At 39.6% G+C, this 24,489-nt stretch overlaps 1 protein-coding gene across 1 annotated transcript in view; it reads left to right on the top strand.

Annotated features, from left to right (window-relative positions):
- LOC130905344 (E3 ubiquitin-protein ligase UHRF2-like) overlaps positions 1 to 24,489 on the top strand; it is a 75,511-nt gene that overhangs the window by 26,296 nt on the left and 24,726 nt on the right. Inside the window, exons 4-12 of the mRNA XM_057818646.1 lie at positions 11,899 to 12,117; positions 12,195 to 12,304; positions 12,938 to 13,124; positions 13,393 to 13,516; positions 18,754 to 18,861; positions 18,945 to 19,049; positions 23,271 to 23,377; positions 23,518 to 23,680; positions 23,990 to 24,127. Of these exons, the coding sequence (XP_057674629.1) occupies positions 11,899 to 12,117; positions 12,195 to 12,304; positions 12,938 to 13,124; positions 13,393 to 13,516; positions 18,754 to 18,861; positions 18,945 to 19,049; positions 23,271 to 23,377; positions 23,518 to 23,680; positions 23,990 to 24,127 (1,261 nt within the window). The remainder of the gene's footprint in view (positions 1 to 11,898; positions 12,118 to 12,194; positions 12,305 to 12,937; positions 13,125 to 13,392; positions 13,517 to 18,753; positions 18,862 to 18,944; positions 19,050 to 23,270; positions 23,378 to 23,517; positions 23,681 to 23,989; positions 24,128 to 24,489) is intronic.

The following is a 24,489-nucleotide window of genomic DNA, read 5'->3' as shown; positions in this document are numbered from 1 at the left end:
TTGGAAGGATGGAAAATTAGGATTAGTACATGTGCCGGTATGATATTCTGACGGTATGTATGATAACCTTAAGCCAAAATATCACAGTATTGCAATTCTAGCTCTAAAATGTGTTACTTTGAGATATCTGGGTTTAACAAAAAAAATAAAAAATAATAACTTTTTTCTATTGAACAGGATTTTTATTTTTCAAAACATATAGGTAAATTGGAACATAAGTACATTAAATTAAAATAATTTTTAAAAAAAAATCTTCTAAATGAAATTAAAATAAATGATGTTCTTTAGGTGAGCCTAAACCCACAGCCACAGCTCGACATTATTACCATCAGAACAAAATTAATTGAATTATTTTCCATAAAATGCGTGTGTATGACTCGTATTATGTTTACATTATACACACATAAGGGTGTAACGGTACATGTATTTGTATTGAACCGTTTCGGTACGTGGTGCTCGGTTCGGAACGGAGGCGTACCAAACGAGTTTCTGACGTAATGTAGCCCTTACTTTTCGCGGGTGTGAGTCGATCGGGTTACAGTTTCTTTGTGTAGATTATATTTACTCCGTCTTCTCTACTATAATGAGGACCAACACGGTAGAACAGTATATAACCCAGAAACGTCAACGGCGCAACAACGTGGCCGCCGCGAGGACGCAGTGAAACGAGGGTGTTAAAGTCGATCAGCCAATGCACAATGCACACCTGCGTGTTAGACGCGTCCCAGAAGCGGCTCAACGCGACGCACGCGACAAGAACGGCAGAGTTTATTATTTGACGCGAGACGCGGCCCTCCTGCGTCAATACTACTGCCGGTAGCTAGGATCTGGCGGACCGGATGTCACTTTTGTAAAAATACAGTGGATCTGGTCGATTTTCAAACTAATATGCAATCGTAACCTACTTTTTGACTCCATCAGATCTCTTGAGTGCTAGATCGGGGCACAGTTGACTTGTCTTTGTTGATTTACTGCAGTCTTCTCTGCTATAATAATAACCAACACGGCCCCGTGTTCAATACAAAACCCTCCTACCACAACAAAACAAGTAGGAACTAATATTCACATAGGAACTAAAGTTATACAACATAAAATATACAATATAAATGAATACTAAATCACATTTGTAAAATATAAACACATAGTAAAATAAGTAATAGTCCATTTAAATAAATTAAATTGAAATGAGCTAAAAAAAAAAACTGTAATTAAATAATAAGAATAATAGGCAGATCCTGCTTACACAATTAAATTGATTAATTTCTGTGTGGCGCTTTAACTTGAGAAAATCTACCAATAAAGCTTTTGAAAACCGTTCATAAGGGAAAAAAAAGATTCACTGAGGCATTTCATTTGTAAAATACATGTTAAAATCTTAGTCATTGGGATTGCTTTTCTCTTTAGCACAGGACTTGTTTTTTCCTCTTTCAGAAAGCTGACCAATATGCGGGGTCTGATAGGCAAATTGTTGTTGGATTATCTTTAAATACCCGCTACTTTTTGAGCAGAATTCTAGCTTTGTATAGGCTAATTTTCCTATTGTTGAAAGCACAAAGGTGTGTAATAAACAACTAGCACATTTATATTTTGTTTTCTTACTGTACCGAAAATGAACCGAACCTTGACCTCAAAACCGAAGTACGTACCGAACCGAGATTTTTGTGTACCGTTACACCACTATAACACAGTGTCTTTCTCAACACAGCCAGTTGCCAGAGAGAGAAAAACACGTTTTACCACCGCTAGACACACTAAACATGCTTGAGTTAACTCTCTTAGCTGGTGGGAAGCGTTCATGACAGTGTTTACTGACCTTTAATTTTGTATAAAAGCGAAATCATATTGTATGTAGGGCTGCAGCTATCGAATATTTTAGTAATCGAGTAATCGACTGAAAATTCTATCGATTAATCGAGTAATCAGATAAAACATTTTTTTTTAGGTAAAGAGCAATCATACATATACATGAGGGAAAAAAGACATTTAATCCAATATTGAACCATTGTCAGTCAATCAATGTCTTTATTTTCGATGTACATTGTTGAAAACAGCCAACAATTGCATCTAAGATGTGACTAGAAAAAAAAAAATCACTGCTTTCATTCAAAAAGCTTCTAGATCTTATTTAAAAAAAAAAAAAAATTCTTACCTAAAAATGTAATTACGCTTGATAACACACAACACTTGAAAGCTACGTGTTTTTCCCACGTGTTTCAATTTAATTCCCATTTGTGTCAAGCTATTTTTAAGTTAGGTTTTAAGTTAGTCTAAACTGTAAATACTGGTAGGATTTTGAGTTTTTGCAGTGTTCAAAATAAATGTATGGTACCTGCTGTATTGGAGCACATTTATTCAGCACTGACTACTGAGCTAAAACTGACAGTTAGCTTTATTATGTTTTAATTTTACACCCTCATCACTCTACAGCGCTGTGTTTTTACAGGTTAAATAAAGCCTGTATGTAAGACACGTTAGCCACGCATCGGCAGTGGTCGTAATCAATAGAAATCTAGCCCTCCGAAGGGCTAACGTTACGTGAGCGAGTGACAGTAACGTTATATTTATTAGCGATGAGAAGTCTCCTGCTTAAAGATGGCGGCTGTTTACAAACGCTGCCCAGACGCGGCCGAGTCTGTCATTTCGCATCTAGTCCTAAATGCATGCGATATCTATGAGACGCATCGGACATTACATGCTACACAATTAGCATCATGCGGATGTAGATTTTAGCAACGTCGGCGTAGTTTGTAGCGGCTGTCGGCTGCGGTAAGTTTTTTTTTTAATTAATTAATTTTTTAATTGCTTCTTTCTCTACGCACGTGACGTCAGGGCGTTGTACCGCATAAAAAGTAGTCCGAGCAAAACGGGATGCTTAGAGCTGGCAAAATTAACGATTCCTCGAGGTGAATAAAATTACTCGGATCAGTTTTTAAAGTCGAGTTACTCGAGTTGCTCTAGTAGTCGTTTCAGCTCTAATTGGATGTATTGCCTCCTCGGCAGCCACCCTCCGCAAACATGTTTTACATGTCGGTTGGCCCTTGTCCTTTAAGCCGCGGCCGTCTGTAACATTTCTGTAGCCGAAGTATTCCCATAAAAGCGATTTCGTTTCCTTATATGGGTGGGGGTCAGGAGTTTCACCTCCTCCAGCGATCATGTAGCACAGCTGACTCACTGACACTGAGCAACAACTGGTAGGGCAGAGTTGAGCCTTACAGCTGCAAGTGAGGGATTTCTCCATGCATTGTTGGGACATAAAAATAGCTAATACCTTAGGAAAGGTATGACGGAATTTTTTTGCAGTTTTGAAATCTTGACAAATTCATACCACGATATACCTTGAAGCCGGTAATCGGGACATGTCTAATTTTAAATGTGATTGTCTTACTCTACTGTTTATGTGCCTTACAATTGCTCGGTGAACAATATACGTAGAACGTTCCCTACATTTTTCACCTGGCCATTTGTCTGCCTGGGTAAACTGACGACTAAATTGCCTCAGTGAAAGGTTGTTTAAATTGCCTAAAGCTAAATGTTGTATGTTCTCTGTGATTAACTGGCAACTTGTCCAAGGCACACACCAACTCTTGCCAAAACACGTTTGATTCATGAAACCAAACTTTATCGTAAACTTAATATTTTAGGAAGGTGTTTATTTTTTTTCTTACTGTATATTATATATAAGGGAGGTTCGAGAGAGTACAATGTGAGATTCTGTATTGGGAGTGTTGCTGCTGTACCTGTACTGAGATAATGAGCTTACGTTTTTCCTCTATTGCATACAGTATATCATGCAAGGTGTTGCGGAACAGCAGGTTCCCCTCTGATTGAACACACCGGCGATAAAAATGCAAGCACGCACGCTTCAGCAACGGCAACTAGCAAATTGGACTGGAATCTGGCATGTGTTTCCCTTTCAGATTTATTCTGGAAGCTGCCGTTTCCATGGTTACCACCGCGTTCTCAGGAGCATTACTTTTCGTCCGTCTTTTGTCTGTAATTGCTGCGTGTCGTCGTTAGGATGCGGGCGCTTCAGCGCAGTAGACGATGCGGTGTGAGTATTTTTGTGAGCACCATTGCAAATGAAAAATCAAACATTTCAAATTTGTAATATGTATTGCTGAAACAGTTTGGAATCGGCATATTTGATTGCATCCACCCCCCCATTTCTAATTGGTGATTGAAAATATTTTTTTGACTCGATCATTATTTGTTCGTTACAATTTAATTTGTCGCCAAAAAACAGCTACAGATGTTTAACAATTTAATTGATGCTAAGATTCGTAGTAATTATTAGTCCATCAATTTTTGAGCAACAAAGGACAATTTTTTTCGATATTTATTTTTTAATCTTTTGCTTAAAGGGACAGGACAGTGAAAGTCAGAATTTATAGATGTTATTGAGTTCAAGAAAAGAGTGTTAACAAGCCAGCCAAATTCAAATTAAGTGAAAATATTGCCAACTATATTTAATAGGGTTGTTCCGATCATGTTTTTTTGCTCCCGATCCGATCCCAATCGTTTTAGTTTGAGTATCTGCCGATCCCGATATTTCCCGATCCGATTGCTTTTTTTTTGCTCCCGATTCAGTTCCAATCATTCTCGATAATTTTTCCCGATCATATACATTTTGGCAATGCATTAAGAAAAAAATGAATAAAACTTGGACAAATATATACATTCAACATACAGTACATAAGTACTGTATTTGTTTATTATGACAATAAATCCTCAAGATGGCATTTACATCATTAACATTCTTTCTGTGAGAGGGATCCACGGATAGAAAGACTTGTGACTTTGTATATTGTGACTAAATATTGCCATCTAGTGTATTTGTTGAGCTTTCAGTAAATGATACTGCGGCCATTTAACCCAAATGCATGATGGGAAGTGTAACCATGACTGTGCGTAGTGCAACCAATTGATATATCTTCTCTGCGTTGGGAAATAGCATAAGGTGTTAAGAAAAAGATCAATTGCTACCTTGCTTCCCCACATTGCTTCCCATGATATTTCTAATCGTAGGGAGAGGGATTGCAAAGCTTTAGGCTATTAAAAAATGCTCCAAAGGCTGCCAAAATTCACTCTACTCATTTTACACTGCCTTTTACCTCTCTAAATGGGTAAAACGGCGCCATTACAGATTGAGCGCGACCATGCGAGCGTGGGTCGTGCATTGCGTTAAATATTTAATGTTATACATTTTTTAAAAATTAATTACCGCCGTTATCGGGATAAATTTGATAACCCTACCTTAAGCCTAAACTAAAGACTCTGGATGAGTGTAACATATTATGTCTGTAACGTTAAATACAATTAGAAAACGATTTAATTAAAAAAAAAAAAAAAAATTTAAAAAAGGCATGGCAGATATTTTTTTGCCGATTCCGATACTTTGAAAATGACGTGATCGAACCCGATTGATCGGCATGGACATCTCTAATATTTAATGATGCTTCAAAATAGGGAAAAATAAGGTATCAGAAACTGTTGGCAACGCCTGCTTACTGTACTTATACCACTCCCTACTCAAGCGCCAAATGTCGTCTTGTTACAAGTGATGTTATGTGATGTGCCGAAACTTCAGAATTTGTGACGAGAATGGGAGGGGGCGCTTTCACGAAGTGTTCATTGAGGCCTGATTCATTTGGGGAGTCAGCTGGAAATGATGATGCCCGAGGCCTCACGGCCTTGCTGCACCACATGACTCATTCAAGAAATGGTTTAGTGACCGGTGTGCTGTTTGACAGCAATATAAACAATTCAGGTGCAGATTTAAAATGTGCGTTTTTTCGGTCAGTTGAGAGTTTGAAGAGTTTGGATTGCATGAGTTTCTAGATAGCTTGGCAGGTTCATCAGGCGCGTGCGAGAGGGAGAACGAGCAAGAGAGAGCGGGTGGTTTTGTCAAAGAAAAATTCTTAAAACCCACAACTTTTGAGAAAGCGAAGCTGCCGACCGGCAGCAAACTGCGACTTCAGGAAGCAAGCAACCGGTCATGGTGCCATCAGTAAATGCGTATGGTCAGCTACAATTTGCTTGAAATTTAGCAGGCCCTTGGCCAGTTGTACGCATCCACCGTACCCCGGTGCTTATGGAAGGACTTCCCAGCTTGTTGATGGCTGTCTGGCGTCTGCTTCGCTTAACATTATTACACAAAGCCCATTTTACCAAAAAGATTTAACCTAAAACACATGTGAACCCGAGGAAGATGTTGTTGATGGAGATCATAATTCTTTCGCTGCTGCCCCCGGAAATAATGCTAGAGATTCAGCGGACCCGTGGCAGAACTGCAACCGAGCACAAGGCATCCAATGTCGGCCGCTGCTGCACAAGACACTGCTGCCTGCGTGGCCTGGCAGCAATGATGCATCGTTGCTCGCAGCCAGCCGTTTGTCTCAATAAGATACAAATAATAGAAAACACATACACATGTGAGAGTTGATATATTTAGGGGAAATGATGAAAGCAATGGAAAGTACCGTATTGGCCCGAATATAAGACGGTGTTTTTTGCATTGAAATAAGACTGAAAAAGTGGGGGTCGTCTTATATTCGCGGTCTAGACATTATACCCATTCGCGACGCTAGATGGCGCCAGATATCATTGAAGCGAATGCTGAACTTGAGGAGTAATGTTCTCAGATCTCAGCTACCCTCAAGTTTAACCAGTTTGCATTATTTTATTGCAATGTTTTTCCTTATTAAGATTTGTTTCAAGACTACATTTACAGATATACCTCACTTTGATGGTTAATACAGTTATTGAAATTTTGTTGTTTTATCACAATAGATTGGTTTAGTTACATTTCAAAAACCAGAAGCCATTCATTTACGAATGTGATTGCACTTTAGTTTACATATTTAAATGTTCAGATATTAAGATTTGAATGAGGCAAAATAACATGCTTTTTCTCTCAAATATATTGTTATAATCATTTGTTTCAGATGTACTGTAATTATTTTCTGTATAAAAATTAATTTGGTGTTCAAAAAGTTTTGTTTTTTTTTAAACTTGAGTATTGAAAAAGAGGGGGTCGTCTTATAATCAGGGCCGTCTTATATTCGGGCCAATACGGTAAATTGGGAAACTGCAATTATGTTAGAAAGCCACTGATGGCAAGTTCAGTTTTTATATAGTGTTAGGGGCAGGCCAGAAAGCAGTTATTTTTATCAAATATTTTTATTGTTTTTTTTCTTCACATTAATGGGATAACACAGCAAACAGAGAAATGAATAACATAGTTTTAGATGACATAGTTGGGATTATCTTCTCTCACTTTAACACTAAAGTTGTCCGACTGATCAAAGCATTTTAAAATAATTTATATGTAATATCGAAAAATATCGACATTGGTTTTTCATTATCGGTTTTGGGCCAATATGCAGGTCTCCTTTAAAGTGAATGTAGAAGCCTTCCGCCTTTGTACAAGGGCTGGTCACAGCTTAGCACAGCAGTTATGCTTATTGACTATTAGATATCTCCAAACTCAGAGGCTTGGGATTTCTTATGTGAGCAGAACATTTGCGTTCATGGTGCAAAAATTAAATAAACAATAAATGATTGAAAAATAATGAGAGAAAAACACCACCGGCTGTATTATGAAAATGTTATTTTGAACAGATGTTTACAATGGTGGAAGACTTGACAAAAGTACGCTTATAGTGAGGATAATGAGGAAACAAGTTAGCTGTCTTGACATGCTAACTAGCCACGTTAATAGCCTCGTTAACAAGCTTACGTTATATTATTTCTTTTAGCATCACTAGACACACGAAACACGCCGGAATGAAGTCTCGACGCAGCTGGTGGGAAATGTTCATGACAGCGTTTACATGCCTTAAATTTTGTGTAAAGTGACGGATGATGGTCACGTTAATGTGAAATCATGTTGGAGGTGTTGCCTGCACCTCGGCTGTCCTTCCTCCTCGAAGCCGCAGCAGTCTATTTCTTTTCGGTAGCCAAGATACTAGTACTTAATACTAATACCATACTTGCGACTGTCTTATTTTTTTGAGGGGGGAAAAAGATCAAGTGTAGTTTTGACAGCGACAGCAGTGTCACCGACAAACAGGACAAAGCAACAGCCGGAGGGGGAGGGGTGAGCACTGCTGCTCCAAGCCATTTCTTGCTGTATTTTGGGACATAAAAATAGCTAATACTGTACTACAGTATGAAGGAAAATTTTAGTGGTTTTGAAATTTTCACGTTACATACCACGGTAAATCATCAAAATTACTGGACTGTCTCTTTAAGGACTACAGCGCTACTGCATCTTACTGCAGGGACAACCCAATGCTGCAAATTTTGTATTGTATTGTATTTTTTTTTAACCAACAACCTCTGTCTGATGCATCTGATTAATTGAGAGGCTGAGAGGGGATGAGACGAAGGACAACAAAGGTCCCGGTCTGGTATTAAACTACAGCAATGTTTCATTAGAGCCAGCTGCAACGCGAAAACTGACAGACCCATGTCCTGTTCCTTTAGGAAGCCCTGATCATCAGCTTTTTGTTGATCTTCCATTGAAATCGTTTGCTTTTTGTTGCCGGGTCTCTTCTGTAATCATGAGAGCTGGAGGGTGGGCAAGATATTTTTTTCTTGCTCTCTCGCCTTCCCGCGGGCACACACACATTCTCCCCTGTAAACACCTGCTTGGAAGCACGGTCTTGAAAATATAAAAGCAGCAGCACTAGACGAGCCGCCATATTTTTTGTTTGGGCCGCATTTTTACGGAATTTCATTTAGCTAGCAAAGCGTAGATAAGCAGATTTTTGTTTCCCTTACTGACAACAATGTACAGTAGATAATTAGCACAACATTTGAATTTGTTTAAAGAAAAAAAAAAATCTTAAGTGGGGTCTTTCTTATCACAAGGCACCACTGTACTTCCTTGACACAAACACTTGATGTGGTATTTTTAGTGAATAATAAGGGATATTTTTCAAAAGAAAAATCCGCAAATAGGTCAATTTAATGCAAATGTCAATGTGCAACATATTACCCTCATCTAAATTTTCCAACTTTTTTAGACAATTTAGATAATTTTCTGTGCAGACAGCATAAAAACATTTAACCTCTTAATGACAAAATTTAAAAATTAAGATTCAAAAATCTCACAAGTAGTGAGAGACAGCGAGAACGAAAAGTGGTATTTGGCATATGGCAAAATGGCTTTTGGCATATGGAATTTTTTTGTATATGACAGAATAGCTTTTGGAAAATTGCATTTTTTTTTAACATATGGCTTTTTTTTTTGGTATGGCTGTCAATGTCATCGCCGTCCTTGGGTCAAAAATCACAACCATACATTTTTCTGTCATTCAAAATGAATGGGAAATTTGGACATGCGTTGCTGTCTAAGCCTTGGACATGCATGACCTGCAAAAAAGGTCATATACATAAAAGACATTTTGCCATGTACCAAAAACACTGCCATATGCCATAGCCATTTTGCCATATGCCAAAAAAATGCCATATGCCAAAAGTTATTTTACCATACTGTATATTAAAAAGAACTGCCATATTCCAAAAGCCATTTTGCCATATATTAAAAAACTGCCATATAAAAAAAAATGCCATATGCCAAAAGCCATTTTGCCATATACCAAAAAATGCCATATGCCAAAAGCCATTTTGCCCTATGTACTGTATAAAAAAAACGGCCATATGCCAAAAGCCATTTTGCCATATGCCAAAAGAATGCCACATGCCAAAAGCCATTTTGCCATATACAAAAAAATGCCAGATGCCAAAAGCCATTTTCCCATATACCAAATACAGTACCACTTTTCATTCTCAGCCCTGCTGCAAGTAGATGCATATCACGTTGACAAACTTAATTAAAATTCATAGTTAAATAATTATAATAGATTAATAATAAATAAATAAATAATAAAAGACAACTCATCTTATGTGTGTGTGCGTGGATGGTTGTCTGTCTCCATTTGCCATACGACTGGCTGGCAACCAGTTCAGGGTGTACCCTGCCTTCTGCCTGTTGTTAGCTGGGATTGGCTCCAGCACCCCCGCGACCCTCGTGAAGATAAGCTGTTAGATAAGGTTGAAGATAAGATGAATGAATAAAATGAATGATCATTTTATGTATGGTGCAAATTAGCGACAACAGGAATCTATGTTAAAAACACATTTAGGCGGCTTTGATCTGGAATGTCACTAATTCGCAGCAATAAGCATCTTGTTCTTTTTCTTTCGGCTTTTCCCTTCAGGGGTTCGCCACAGCTAATCAGTTGTCTCCATCTAATCCTGTCTGCATCCTCTGCTCTCACACCAACTACCTTCATGTCCTCCCTAACTACATCTATAAATCTCCTCTTTGGTCGTCCTCTAGACCTCCTACCTGGCATATGGAAATCGCGACAATAAGCATCAAGAGGTTAAATTGTGTCTGGAGTAAGGCTGTCAAACGATTACAAATTTTTGAGTTAATCACAGCTTAAAAATTAATTAATTGTAATTAATCGTAATTCAAACCATCTCTAAAATATGCCATGTTTTTCTGTAAATTATTGTTGGAATGGAAAGATAAGACACAAGACGGACATAAACATTCAACATACTGTACATAAGTACTGTATTTGTTTATTATAACAATAAATCCGCAAGATGGCATTAACATTATTAACATTCTTTCTGTTAAAGGGATCCACAGATAGGAAGACTTGTAGTTCTTAAAAGATAAATTTGAGTACAATTTATTGTAATTTTAATTTTATATTAAAACCCCTCTTAATGTTTTCGTTTTAATAAATTTCGTTTTAAATTCGAGATCTGGCCAAGGCAAAGTATGAGTAAGTTTTATGTGTATTTTGCAGAGCTATTTTGATTGGGAATGCCATTTCTCTTTGCATTGAGTGCTTTTCTTTTTGTGAACATTATTTTTTTTGAGAGATAGGAATATTATTTTTGTTGTGCTTTCACTAAATGATTCTGTAGCGACTTAACTGCTCCGCCCAAATGCATGATGGGAAGTTGGGCAACCATGACGGTCAGTAGTGGCTGCAAATGGTACACAATATGATCTGCGTTGTGTTCAATTGAGCGTGTTAAGAAAAAGATTGTCGCCTGCTCCTCCCAAATGCATGATGGGAAGTTGGGCAACCATGACTGTCAGTAGTGGCTGCAAATGGTATACAATATGATCTGAGTTGTGTTCAATTAAGCGTGTTAAGAAAAAATTGTCTCCTTCTCCGCCCAAATGCATGATTGGAAGTTGGGCAACCATGACTGTTAGTATTGGCTGCGAATGGTATACAGTATGTTTTGCGTTGTGTTCAATTAAGCATGTCAAAAAAAGATCATCTCCCCCACGTCGTTCCCCACAATACTTATATTTGTTGTGAAAGATTAGCCAAAGTTTAAGCCAGTTAAAGGCGCGGTCCAATGAACGCCTGTGTCCACTCGCATTTCTCTGCTTTTTCGGCATCATTGTAAACTGTTTAAGGCAACGCATGAACGGGTCATTCCGTGCATGCGTTAATTAATTTAAAAAATTAATTACCGCCCTTTAATGCGATAAATTTGACAGCCCTAGTCTGGAGTAAAATTATATACAGTATTTTTTTAACTCAAAATGGTCCCTCCTAAGTCCGAATTTCACCTATTCTGGGTGGTTCTGTGACCTATTCCATTTGCAAAAAATGTTAATTAATTATGTTTTTATTCTTTGGCCTCAACCCCTTCAAGACTCGCGTCGTAGAATCCTTTGGGTTTCTAGTAAAAAATAGCCCCTGACACCTGAAATTGGATGGACTTGTACATCTTGACTGGATGCAAAAAAATCAAACAAACTCATGTACCATGCACAGTCTTGAGCGAGAAGTCCGCTATTTTGGTTTTTAAACTAAAGCAACACTGACCTGGCTTCTCGTCCTGTGTCAGCTACCCCGAGAATGGTCTTGTGGAGATGCGAGCAGCAGATGTGCGGCCACGTGCCCGCACCCTGCTGTGCTGGGACCAGCTCACTGTAGGCATGCACGTGTTCATCAACTACAACATGGAAACGCCGGAGGAGAGGGGCTTCTGGTTTGATGCGGAGATTCAGACCCTCAACCAAGTTTCCCGCACCAACAAGGAGCTCCGAGTCAAGATTTTTCTGGGGTGAGGGTTTTGTCAGACACCCATTTCTTGAGCATCCTGATGCTATTTGCTAATCTTCACATTTTTCTCTTCTCCAGAGGTCCCGGCGACGTGATAGGGGATTGTAAGGTTCACTTCTTGGATGAAATCTACCAGGTGGAGAAGCCAGGAGCACCGGCGCTGTGTGCTGCAGATGGACAATTCAAACGTATGCAGCATAATGAACTCCCAAAAATTCTAAGCAAGGGGTATCCAACTTTTTTTCTCCAAGGGCCACTTTTAGAAAATTCAAAAGATGCAAGGCCCGACTTGAAATCCAGCCACTTTAATTTTTTAAACAGTGGATTTTAAAGTAATTTACTTATTTGCTGTCATTGATGGCAATAGCCGTCCAGTCCTTTTTGACTGGGAGGGCTGAAAGCAACAGTTCGATGGCTGCCAGTCTCCCCTGTCATATTAAATTGGATGTCTATTGCCGTCAATGGCAGTGAAACATGATCACTCAATGCCAGCTTTTGAAGTGCATTTGATGTTTTCAAATGCAGTGAATGATTTAAGGGCTACAAGTGACAAAATAATCCAGAGGTATACGGATATTGTAAAATACAGTCATACCTCGACATACGATAGCTTTGACAGGCAATCTTTTCGACACCCTACGTAAAATTTGACTCGCCGTTTGTTTCTACATCCGACAAACAAAGTCCTGGAACGAAAACACAAAATTGCTGATCATTTGAAGTATTGACAATGAAAAATAATCGGCGAATTTGGCAGTGATTTTTTTTTTGTTTCCCCAATGAATTGAGGCCCAAATGACCCCCCGTCCTGTTGGGTTTAGGGAAGAGCGGACCGGAGTGCAAGCACTGCAAGGCCGATCCGGATGCAGAGTGCCGGTTCTGCTCGTGCTGCGTATGCGGTGGCAAGCAGGACGCACACATGCAGCTGCTCTGCGATGAGTGCAACATGGCCTTCCACATCTATTGCCTCAATCCGCCACTGTCTACTATACCGGATGATGAGGACTGGTGAGACGTTGCTGCCAAATGTATCGTCTTCTATGTGTTTTAAGCAATATTAAGTCCTGTATGTTATTGATCGATGTGTAAAAAAAAAAAACAACAACAACAAAAGAGCATGCTTGGATCTCTTGTGTCGAGTGGCAAACCTGCATGTGGATATGTTGTTGCAGAGGAACATCCCGCCCTCCTCATTTCTATTTATAGCCCTCCCTGTTTTGTAAGCGCTACAAGCTGACATTGACGTGTGACCTGCATTCTCTTGTGTTGCCGCCAGGTACTGTCCCACCTGTAAGAATGACACCAGTGAAGTGGTCAAGGCTGGGGAAAAGCTCAAGGCTAGCAAGAAGAAGGCCAAAATGCCCTCGGCAACCACAGAGAGTCAACGAGACTGGGGCAAGGTGCGTGGAAAGTCAAAGCAAGTTAATTAAAACTGCGAGCAAAAATATGTTGGCTTTTGTACCTCCGTTTTCATGGCCAATACAAAGTTGGATCTATTTTTCCTTTTGGCTTGGCCATTAGATGACATCACAGTGTGTCATGATTTTTCATGTCAGCCTCTTTTCTGCAGCTTCCTCTCTAAGACAAACTACTGTTATGTCTTCCATTTTGTCTGGTAGCTCCATCCTCAACACCATTTTACTAATACAGTGGTACCTTGACACTAGCGGTACAACGGTTTGCGGTTCAAAGCCGAACCGCACGGTTCGCCCTGTACGGTTCAATACGCCTTTATGAACTGCGCCTTTTCGGTTTTGCAATTATTGTATTCCGAACGCTTGTGGAATGAATTGATCGAGCTCTGTATGCCTGTGTGTGACGTGAAGCACCGCTGTGGAGAAATTCCCGCCCCGCAAGTAAATGTCGGATCGCTGTCAAGCACCTGTGTAATAGAAGCCGAGTAACGCCCTCTCTCGCTTACGACCGAAATGAAAGTGAAACAAGAAAGAAAACAAATTGCTATGGCGAGCGGAGGAGTGGAGAGACCGAATGTTGAGGAAGCTCCGGCTTCTTTCAAATCTGCGGTGTGGCAACATTTTGGTTTCCCCGTGGACTACAATGCGGGGGGAGAGAAAATATTGAAGAAAAAAAAATTTTGCAAGCATTGCTCAGCGCTTGTTCCCCATGCTAATGGCAACACTTTTATAACATGACTCCGGCACCTCGGCTGGCATCACCCACAGATATCACTTTCTCAGGGTAGGACAACCCCGAAGATGACACCAGTGAAAACACACGGCGGGCTTCGTTAATTTATTTGCAACGCTTGACCATTGTAACCATTGTTCCCTCGCGGACATATTTCTCCAACAACGTAATCCCCGACATTTATGAAATGGCACGCAAAGCCATCGAAGATGATTTCGCTAAAGCACATAGTTTCGCCCTGACCACTGATAGTTGGAAGTTGGACGTCCTGTGCTACAGAGTGCTACTACCTAACTGTGACTTCCACTATAATTCATACCTGTCAAGTTGTACGGTCTCGTGGTAATTTGTACAAGTGAGCACTCATTTTTTAATGTGTACGGCGTACGTTACGTTCAAAATCTGCACGTTTTTCGTGCATTGCGTTTTTTTTTTTTTTTTTTTTTCCGTTCGGATTTGGTCACCGTTTCCGCAACGAGACAATACGTTGGTGGAATGACGCGAGAAAAGTCAGAGACTCTGAGAGGGAAGAGTGTTGAGACGCTGTAGCAAACGCGATGCTAGGCTAGGTGGCTCCAATATTACCTGACTTAGCCGACAACATACAATCTACGCCTAGATAATTCATGCATATAGAACTCCATGCGAAATGACAGACTCGGTAGCGTTAGTAAACAGCCGCCATTTTAGAGCAGTAAACTTTTCAGGAAGGCTCTGTTGTAGTAAACCTTACGAGCGAACCTAAGCAACTTTTTATCGAAAATACTCCTAAATCGGCAAAATCTTGACTTGAGTCTATCTTTAAAGGATGAAACAGTTTTAAAATTTTCACATGTCGAAAGTGGACAGAAGGGAACTAATGCAAAAACGGGAGCAATTTTATCAACTTTAACGGTTGATTCACAAAATTAAATGACCTCCAAATATAGCAAAGGTTACTATGTTTTGGGGTTTGTTTGTTTTTTTTTTTAATGGAAAAAAAAAACATGAAAGGTATCACCAGTTACTTTGCCAAGTAACTTTTTTACCACTGTGTGTGTATTTCAGTAGTCAGTCACTACACTAGCCAAAGAGCTAAGAGGCATTTTAACAGTCGAAAATGTTTACATTTTAAGTGTTTATTTCATTTTTTTCAAAGCAAAATGAAGGCAGTTAAAAAAAAAAAAAAAAAAAAAAAAAAAGCAAAACGCAAACCGAACCCGAACCGAAACAGTGATCCCAAAACCGAGGTTCAAACCGAACCGTGGGCTAACTGAACCGTTGCACCCCTACTTGACACACGATCTTTTTGACATTTGACGTAAAATTTGACTTTTTTTAACTTTGTCTCCAAAACATCTTACCTTGGCTGTTCCTCTGATCAAATAATTTTTTATCCTTTCCAATCTGGTGACGCATCGAGAGATGCTCCAGCTCAACGTCCTGTCTTCTTTTCAGCAGCACTGTTTCTAATGCACTGCCTTATAAACTTTGCCCTTGATTCTTGCAGTGACTCTTCTGTCACATAAAACACCTGAATCCATCCTCCATTCGTTCCAGCCTTTTTGGCTCCTTTCTTCACCTCCTAACCACACTTATCGTTGCTGTGGACTATTGACCCCAAGTATTTAAAACACTCCACCTTCAGTATTTCTTTTCCCTGTAGCCCTCTTCTTTCTTCTCTACACCTGTAATTCATGAACACATATTCTGTCTTACTCTGGCTAATCATCATTCCTCTCTTTTCCGACGCATGCCGCCACCTTTCTAAAAGTTCATCTACCTGCTCCCTGCTTTCAATGCAGGTCACAATGTCATCTGCAAACATCATAGTCCACGGTAATTCCAGTCTAACTTTAACTGTCAGATTATTTATTACCACTTCAAACAAGATAGGGCTCAGAGCTGATTCCTAATGCAGTACCTCCACATTGAACTCCTCTGTTACACATGCAGAACACCTCACTTCTGTTCTGCTGCCCTCGTACATGTCCCTACTTCTCTGGCATCCCAGACTTCAGCATCCAGTACTCCAGTTCCTTTCTACGGTATCCTGTCATTGGCGGTCTCCCAAACTATAAAGCAACAATGTAGCTCCTTCTGACCTTCTCTGTATTTCTCCATCAACATTCCAGGGAATATAATGCATCTGTGTTGCGCTTCCTAGGCATGGAGTAATTGTTCTTCACAAGAATAATTACTACTTGTAGAAAACATATTGCAACTCACTTCTGTCCTTGGTATAGACCGGAGTTCAGCAACCAACGCCTCTAGGGCCGCATGTGGCTCTTAAGCGCTGCCCTAGTGGCTCCCGGGAAATATATTTTTCGGTTTTAATATGGTTTCTGTGGCGAGACAAGCATGACACAAATATTCTTCTAATTCATGGTAGTCCTCGGGTTAGGATGTACTCGATTTACGTGATTTCGAGTCCGCTAGCTTAAATGCTAACAATTCTCATAGCAAATCGCTCAAACTGCTGTAAACTTAACTACAAATGTATACACAAAACATATGTTACTTACAGTATATATTTATACATGTATAAGGGGTGTAACGGTACACAAAAATCTCGGTTCGGTACGTACCTCGGTTTGAGGTCACGGTTCGGTTCATTTTCGGTACAGTAAGAAAACAAAATGCAAAATATAAATGTGCTAGTTGTTTATTACACACCTTTGTGCTTTCAACAATAGGAACATTAGCCTATAGAAAGCTAGAATGCTGCTCAAAAAGTAGCGGGTATTTAAAGATAATCTAACAACAATTTGCCTTTCAGACCTCGTGTATTGGTCAGCTTTTTCCTGTGCTGAAGAGAAAAGCAATCCCAATAACAAAGTTTTTAACATGTATTTTACAAATGAAATGCCTCAATGAATCAATCTTTTTTTTTTCTTCTTTTGAACGGTTTTCAAAAGCTTTTATTGGTGGATTTTCTCAAGTTAAAGCGCCACACAGAAATTAATAAATTTAATTGTGTAAGCAGGATCTTTGTATTATTCTTATTATTTAATTACAGGCGTTTTAGCTCATTTCAATTTATTTTATTTAAATGGGCTATTATTTATTTTATTATGTGTTTATATTTTACAAATGTGATGTAGTCAACTGTGCCCTGATGTACCACTCGAGATCTGATGGAATCAAAAAGTGGGTTACGATTGCATATTAGTTTGGGACTTCCGTTCTGCCCGATTCTAGCTACCGGTAGAAGTATTGACGCAGGAGGGTCGCGTCTCGCGTCAATTAATAAACTCTACCGTTCTTTTCGCATGCGTTGTGTTGAGCCGCTTCTGGGACGCGTCTAACACGTGGCCGCGCTGCGACTGGTGTTCATTGGCTGATTGACTTTAACGCCCGCGTTTCACTGCGTTCTCGCGGCGGCCACGTTGTCGCGCCGTTGACGTTTCTGGGTTATACTGTCCTACCGTGTTGGTCCTCATTATAGTAGAAAAGACGGAGTAAATATAATCTACACAAAGAAACTGTAACACGATCGACTCAAGCCTCGAAAAGTAAGGGTTACATTACGTCAGAAACTCGTTCGGTACGCCTCCGTTCCGAACTGAGGACCACGTACCGAAACGGTTCAATACAAATACATCTACCCTTACACCCTTAATATATATATATATATAATATATACTGTATTATAAGCAACTTGCACCCTGATGTAGGCTAAACCAGTGCGCAGCTATCCTTTATCCATGTAAGACGTCTGAGTCTGCTCTTCAGTCATACAAGGCGACAGTGCAGCCAGACCCAACACTGCCACCAGAGGGCAGCGTATCCTCCATCGTTAAACAAAATACTATACTTTTGGACTTTTTGGATAGTTATTTTGAGATTTAGGTGTATGTAAAAGGTTAATTCCGATTTATGTGGAAATTCGGGTTACTTCGCCAGCTTAGAAACGGAACTCGTTCGTAACCCGGGGACTACCTGTATTGTAATGAAGTTAAACTAGTGTCAAAGCGCTTTGAGTGCATTAAAAGTGGAAAGGCGATACAAGTGTAACTCCATTTACCAATTTGATGTCAGTTGGTAGAATTAACCTAATGCAAGGGGTAACCCCACCCATTTAAAAAAAAAATATTAATGTTTAAATATACTGTATATGCGACTAAGTAAGTTTGAGAAGGATCAAACCACAGTGATATACTTACTTGATAGGGGCTGGCAAACTGTGGGTCATTGGACTATTTTATTTTCCGCAATTTTCTGGCCTTCTATGGTAATGAGAACAATGCCGCTGAGCGTGACCGAGACACTTTCCTGGACGTGCCATACGGAAAAATACCTTTTCTTTTTTTGTGTAACATTCCCTGTCTGGCGGCTAATTTAAAACAGCTCGGTGTCTATAGTTTTATGTGGGCGCATTTAACAGCCATGATTTTACAGGGAGCATCAGCCCAAATTCTATTTTTTTCAGATTAAAAAAAAAGACACACTTTATATGCTTGTAATTTTTTTGGGGGGGTGTGTTTATGATATTCTGGTGTTCTTTTAGGGCATGGCCTGTGTGGGACGTACTAAGGAGTGTACCATTGTTCCTTCCAACCACTACGGACCTATTCCCGGCGTTCCTGTTGGAACAACTTGGAAATTTCGAGTTCAGGTTGGCTACCGTCTAGTTGCTAGGTATAAACCTTAGATGACACAATTAATTTTCTGATGGATTTGTTATTATTGTACACTAAGGTGAGCGAGGCTGGGGTTCACAGACCACATGTCGGCGGCATCCACGGTCGCAGTAACGACGGCTCTTACTCGCTGGTGTTGGCGGGTGGCTTTGAGGATGAAGTGGTGGGTCACGTGTCAATTAAAGCTGGATTTCCACTGCCAGTGCACAATCCCTATTGAATGACTATTCAGAACAAATAAAATTTCACGTGCCCAAATTGGATGCAAATAACTGCACAACTATGACAACCAAGAAGTGACTAATATTCCATATACAGTGGGCAAAAAAAACACGTAATTAAAAGCCACGTATTGTGCATGTTATCCCACTCAAAAAGATGAGACGTCTTTCATTTTCATCATAGTTACAGTGAGGAAAATAAGTATTTGAACACCCTGCGATTTTGCAAGTTCACACCCTACTGGCCAAAAGTATTGGCACCCCTGCAATTCTGTCAGATAATGCTCAATTTCTCCCAGAAAATGATTGCAATTACAAATGCTTTGGTAGCAATATCTTCATTTGTTTTGCTTGCAATGAAAAAACACAAAAAAGAATGGGGGGGGGGGGGGGGGGGGGGATCATTATCATTTCACACAAAACTTCAAAAATGGGCCGGACAAAAGTATTTGCACCCTTTGAAAAATCATGTGATGCTTGTCTAATTTGTGTAATTAACAGCACCTATTACTTACCTGTGGCTCATAACAGGTGGTGGCAATAACTAAATCACGCTTGCAATCAGTTAAAATGGATTAAAGTTGACTCAACCTCTGTCCTGTGTCCTTGTGTGTACCACATTGAGCATGGAGAAAACAAAGAAGACCAAAGAACTGTCTGAGGACTTGAGAAGCAAAATTGTGAGGAAGCATGAGCAATCTCAAGGCTACAAGTCCATCTCCAAAGACCTGAATGTTCCTGTGTCTACTGTGCGCAGTGTCATAAAAAAGCGTAAAGCCCATGGCACTGTGGCTAACCTCCCTAGATGTGGGCTGAAAAGAAAAATTGACGAGAGATTTCAACGAAAGTTTGTACTGATGGTGGATAAAGAACCTCGACTAACATCCAAACAAGTTCAAGCTGTCCTGCAGTCTGAGGGTACAACATTGTCAACCCGTGCTATCTTTCGGCGTCTGAATGAAAAGGTACTATGGTAGGATACCCAGGAACACCCCACTTCTGACCCAGAGACATAAAAAAGCCAGGCTGGAGTTTGCCAAAACCTACCTGAGAAAGCCCAAAATGTTTTGGAAGAGTGTTCTCTGGTCAGATGAGACAAAAGTAGAGCTTTTTGAGAAAAGGCATCAACATAGAGTTTACAGGAAAAAATGATACCTTCAAAGAAAAGAACACAGTCCCCAAAGCCAAACATGGAGGAGGTTCCCTGATGTTTTGTGGTTGCTTTGCTGCCTCTGGCATTTGACCGTGTGCATGGCATCATGAAGTCTGAAGACTACCAACAAATTTTGCAGTATAATGTAGGGCCCAGTGTTTTAGAAAGCTGGGTCTCTCACAGAGGTCATGGGTCTTCCAGCAGGACAATGACACAAAACACACTTCAAAAAGCACTAGAAAATGGTTTGAGAGAAAGCACTGGAGACTTCTCAATTGGCCAGCAATGAGTCCAGACCTGAATCCCATAGAACAGGGGTCAGGAACCTATGGCCCGCGAGCGAGATGTGGCTCTTTTGACGGCTGCATCTGGCCGCAGACAAATCTCCAATTATTTAAAAAAAAAAAAAAAAAGTTTTGTTATGTAATGGGAAAGGCGCTAGGACCTTGGGGAACACCTGGCAGGCGTAAGGGCCACAGGGGAAGCATTAAAAAGAGCAACCAGTAAGGGGCGCTCACATTTTTTCCATTGGCAAGCCAGTGATCAGGCGACATTCAGGACAGGTGCAGCAGGGGAGAACGTCTGAATAGTCTGATGATGCGTGTGGCAGTCGGTTGAAATAATAGCTATGGATCTGTAGCGTGGTGCAGACAGAGATTAAATGCTTCAGTCTGTTGCTACACATTTAATTTTGTTTTATTTCCATTTTTCTTGTACAGCTGAAACAAGAAAAAAAAACGACGTCCGTCTCGCTTTGCTGCACACAGACGGCTGTAATTATATTAATAAACAAATACAAGTTTTTGTGACAAAACATTCTGCATTTTAGACACTACTAGCACTCACTCGTTGTCCGCTTGCCCTTACGAAAACATCTGCAGTCTTACATAAACATACTTAACAATTAACATATTTCTGAACTATATAACACTAGGGGTGCACGGTATCCATTTTTTGAAACCGATATCGATAACTTCCTGCTCCTCAAAGCCGATACCGATATCGATAACCGATAATAAATATATAATTTTTTAAATGTATAACCTGAGTTTTTGAACACCTGGAGGTTTAAAAAAATAGAAAATAAAAAATAGTGGTGGATTCAACATAGAGTTGCCTTTGATCTCATCAGATTTTTCATAATGACATGAAAAAAAAAACAGTGCGTTTCACTTCTGCACTGCCCGACAACCAGCTAAGAATGAATGCACTTTCATAAACCATAAGGCTTGGTCTTTTCTTGCTTTTATAGGAAGACACTCATCTTAATATTGTGAAAGTACAACAGAAAAATACACATATTCAATACTCAATATACAACAAACTGCACGATACACTTATATACACAACTATTATATGTATAGCATAGCACACTAGCTTGAGCTACTAAAGCATTGGCTGGCTTCTATAACACAACTTATGAAGTTCTGTACATATGACCCTTCACCACAGAAGTAAACATATTTTGCACATCCATATGTAATAGTAAACATAAAATACTTACATATATTTCCGAGGCGGAAACGTAACAGAAAGCATTCACGACAGTGTCAATGCTACCACTAGACACCACAATGTGTAAGTGATTGAACCAAACTACTGTACAGTAACAAAAAATAGGTGCATTGAATTATTCTGACCAGCAGGTGGGAGCAATGCCCCGCAAATGGTCAACTGATTTTCCATACTATTGTGTAAACTGCAAAGCCAGAACAGTACATATTATCGGTCCTATTATAAATGTTATTGGATTTATCGGGATGACGTCATAATTCCTATTATCGGACCGATAATTATCGGACCAATAATTGTCGTGCACCAGTAATTAACACACAGTACACATCACAATCATCCTAAAATAAAGCAATATGCTAATATACGTACACAGTCAAATGATCCTCTTTTTTCCTCACCTGAAAAGAGAAAAAAATACGACTTTACAACGTCCGTCTCGCATTGCTGCAAAGATGGCTCATTTCTTATTCGTTCTAAAATGCGAACATTTATGCTCGTGCACGCCAAGAAAGAAACGCTGCGCCCTGCTGGTTCAAAACGGTAAAACAGTCTTTTAAGGCTGAAACTTCTGTGTATATCTTCCACAAACACAACGAAATAAGATGAAACATTTTAAACATAGGGTGAATCTATCTGTGGACACAGCAAAATAATAAAATAACAATTTAATGTTATTTAATTATTATTTATTATTTAATTAAATAATAATTATTATTTATACAAGTTAATAATAAGAAAGAGACTTATTGTACTTTAAAAGTGTTGAAATTACATAAAATGCACATATTACTTGTATTTTTAGTTTTAAACATATTGTATGGCTCTCACAGAGTTGCATTTGAAAATATGTGGTGTTTTATGTGGTCTCTCAGCCAAAAAGGTTCCTTACCCCTGCCATAGAACACCTATGGAGGGATCTGAAAATGCCAGTTTGGAGGAATGCACCCTTCAAATTTTAGAGACCTGGAGCAGTTGGCCAAAGACCAATGGTCTAAAATTCCATCACAGCATTGTTAGAAACTCATTAATGGATACCGGAAGCGGTTGTTCGCAGTTATTTTGTCTAAAGGTTGTGCTACCAAGTATTAGGCTGAGGGTGCCAATACGTTGGTCTGGCCCATTTTTGGAGTTTCGTGTAAAATGATTATGATTTCTTTTTTTTTTTTCATTATCTTTTGTGTTTTTTCTTTGCAAGCAAAATAAATGAAGACATTACTACCAAAGCATTTGTAATTGCAATCATTTTCTGGGAGAAATTGAACATTATCTGTCAGAAATGCAGGGGTGCCAATACTTTTGGCCAGCAGTGTACATTTATAACTTTTGTTTTCCATCACTGGATAGAATACATTGCTTTAGAATAACGAGAGCAATTAACAAGAATTGTGTTACTTGAACCATGCAGTGTTACTAAGCCTTCATCATGTCAGGGTTTCCATCCTGGTCACGTCTTGTTGATTTTCTTATGAAATACTGTACACATGACTTGCTGTAGGACCGGGGGGATGAGTTCACATACACGGGCAGCGGAGGCCGCGACCTCTCTGGAAACAAACGCATCGGTGAGCACTCGTTTGACCAGACGCTGACCCACATGAACAGGTAACATTTGATTTTAATTAGCTAATCAGTTATTTTAATATGAATACCACATTTTAATGTCGACATTGGCATTTTTCTCATGCACTTAACAGACAAAACTTTTTATATCTGTCCTGTTTAAAAATTTGGTCTACTTGCAGAGCTTTGGCGCTGAACTGTGATGCCCCACTGAATGACAAAGTTGGAGCCGAGTCCCGAAACTGGCGGGCTGGGAAACCGGTGAGAGTAGTGCGCAGCTCCAAAGGTCGCCGCATCAGCAAATATGCCCCTGAGGAGGGAAACCGCTATGATGGCATCTACAAGGTAAAGGGATTAAGCACTCTATTGGGTGTATTGCTATGTTTATTTTCATATTTTTTTTCACATTTTTTTCATTTTTTTTTTTCCATGTGGTAAATATGTCCCGTAGCTTCCACGCACAATTTGAGCTAAAATTTGTACTTCCCTTAAAGAAGAATGTCAGTCTCTCAGTGAAGCTGAAGTACTCTACAATTGTTATTTTTTGTTTCCTTCAGAGACGGTACATTTGTTCACCATGAGAAAATGACATGATGATGAAGAGAGCACTGTTTTCACAGATCACATGTAATATGCTGTTCGGTTTTGTTTTAGGTGGTGAAATACTGGCCGGAGATCGGCAAGTGTGGCTACTTGGTGTGGAGATACCTGCTGAGACGGGATGATCAGGAACCAGCACCCTGGACCCCTGAAGGACTGGACAGGATCAAGAAATTGGGTCTCTTGATCCAGGTTAGAGAGCCTAAGATGTTGCTTCATGCTTGTTTTCTCTGAGATTGTTCTGCCATCTGCAGAAGTAGCGATAATTGCAGACAGTTTGTAGTTGAGAGTATATAATTTCCCGACTATAACGCGCACTTTTTTTCCCCCAAAATCAACTTGTAAAATCACGGTGTGCATTATAAACGGGTACATGGATGGAGACAGAAATATATATATATTATATATGTATAAAAACCGATTTTTTTTTAATTGACACGGCCATGTGTTGAAGAAACGTATGCGGCCATCCGTTGCCGACCATTACGGTACGTGACGTCACCATTTTGTTTCGGTAATACTTCACTCTGATTGGCCGAATGATTTCGTTTGTG

Source organism: Corythoichthys intestinalis, chromosome 17 (assembly GCF_030265065.1).
Source record: "Corythoichthys intestinalis isolate RoL2023-P3 chromosome 17, ASM3026506v1, whole genome shotgun sequence".
NCBI classification, from domain to species: Eukaryota; Metazoa; Chordata; class Actinopteri; order Syngnathiformes; family Syngnathidae; genus Corythoichthys; species Corythoichthys intestinalis.
This window is presented reverse-complemented; position numbering and strand designations above follow the sequence as displayed.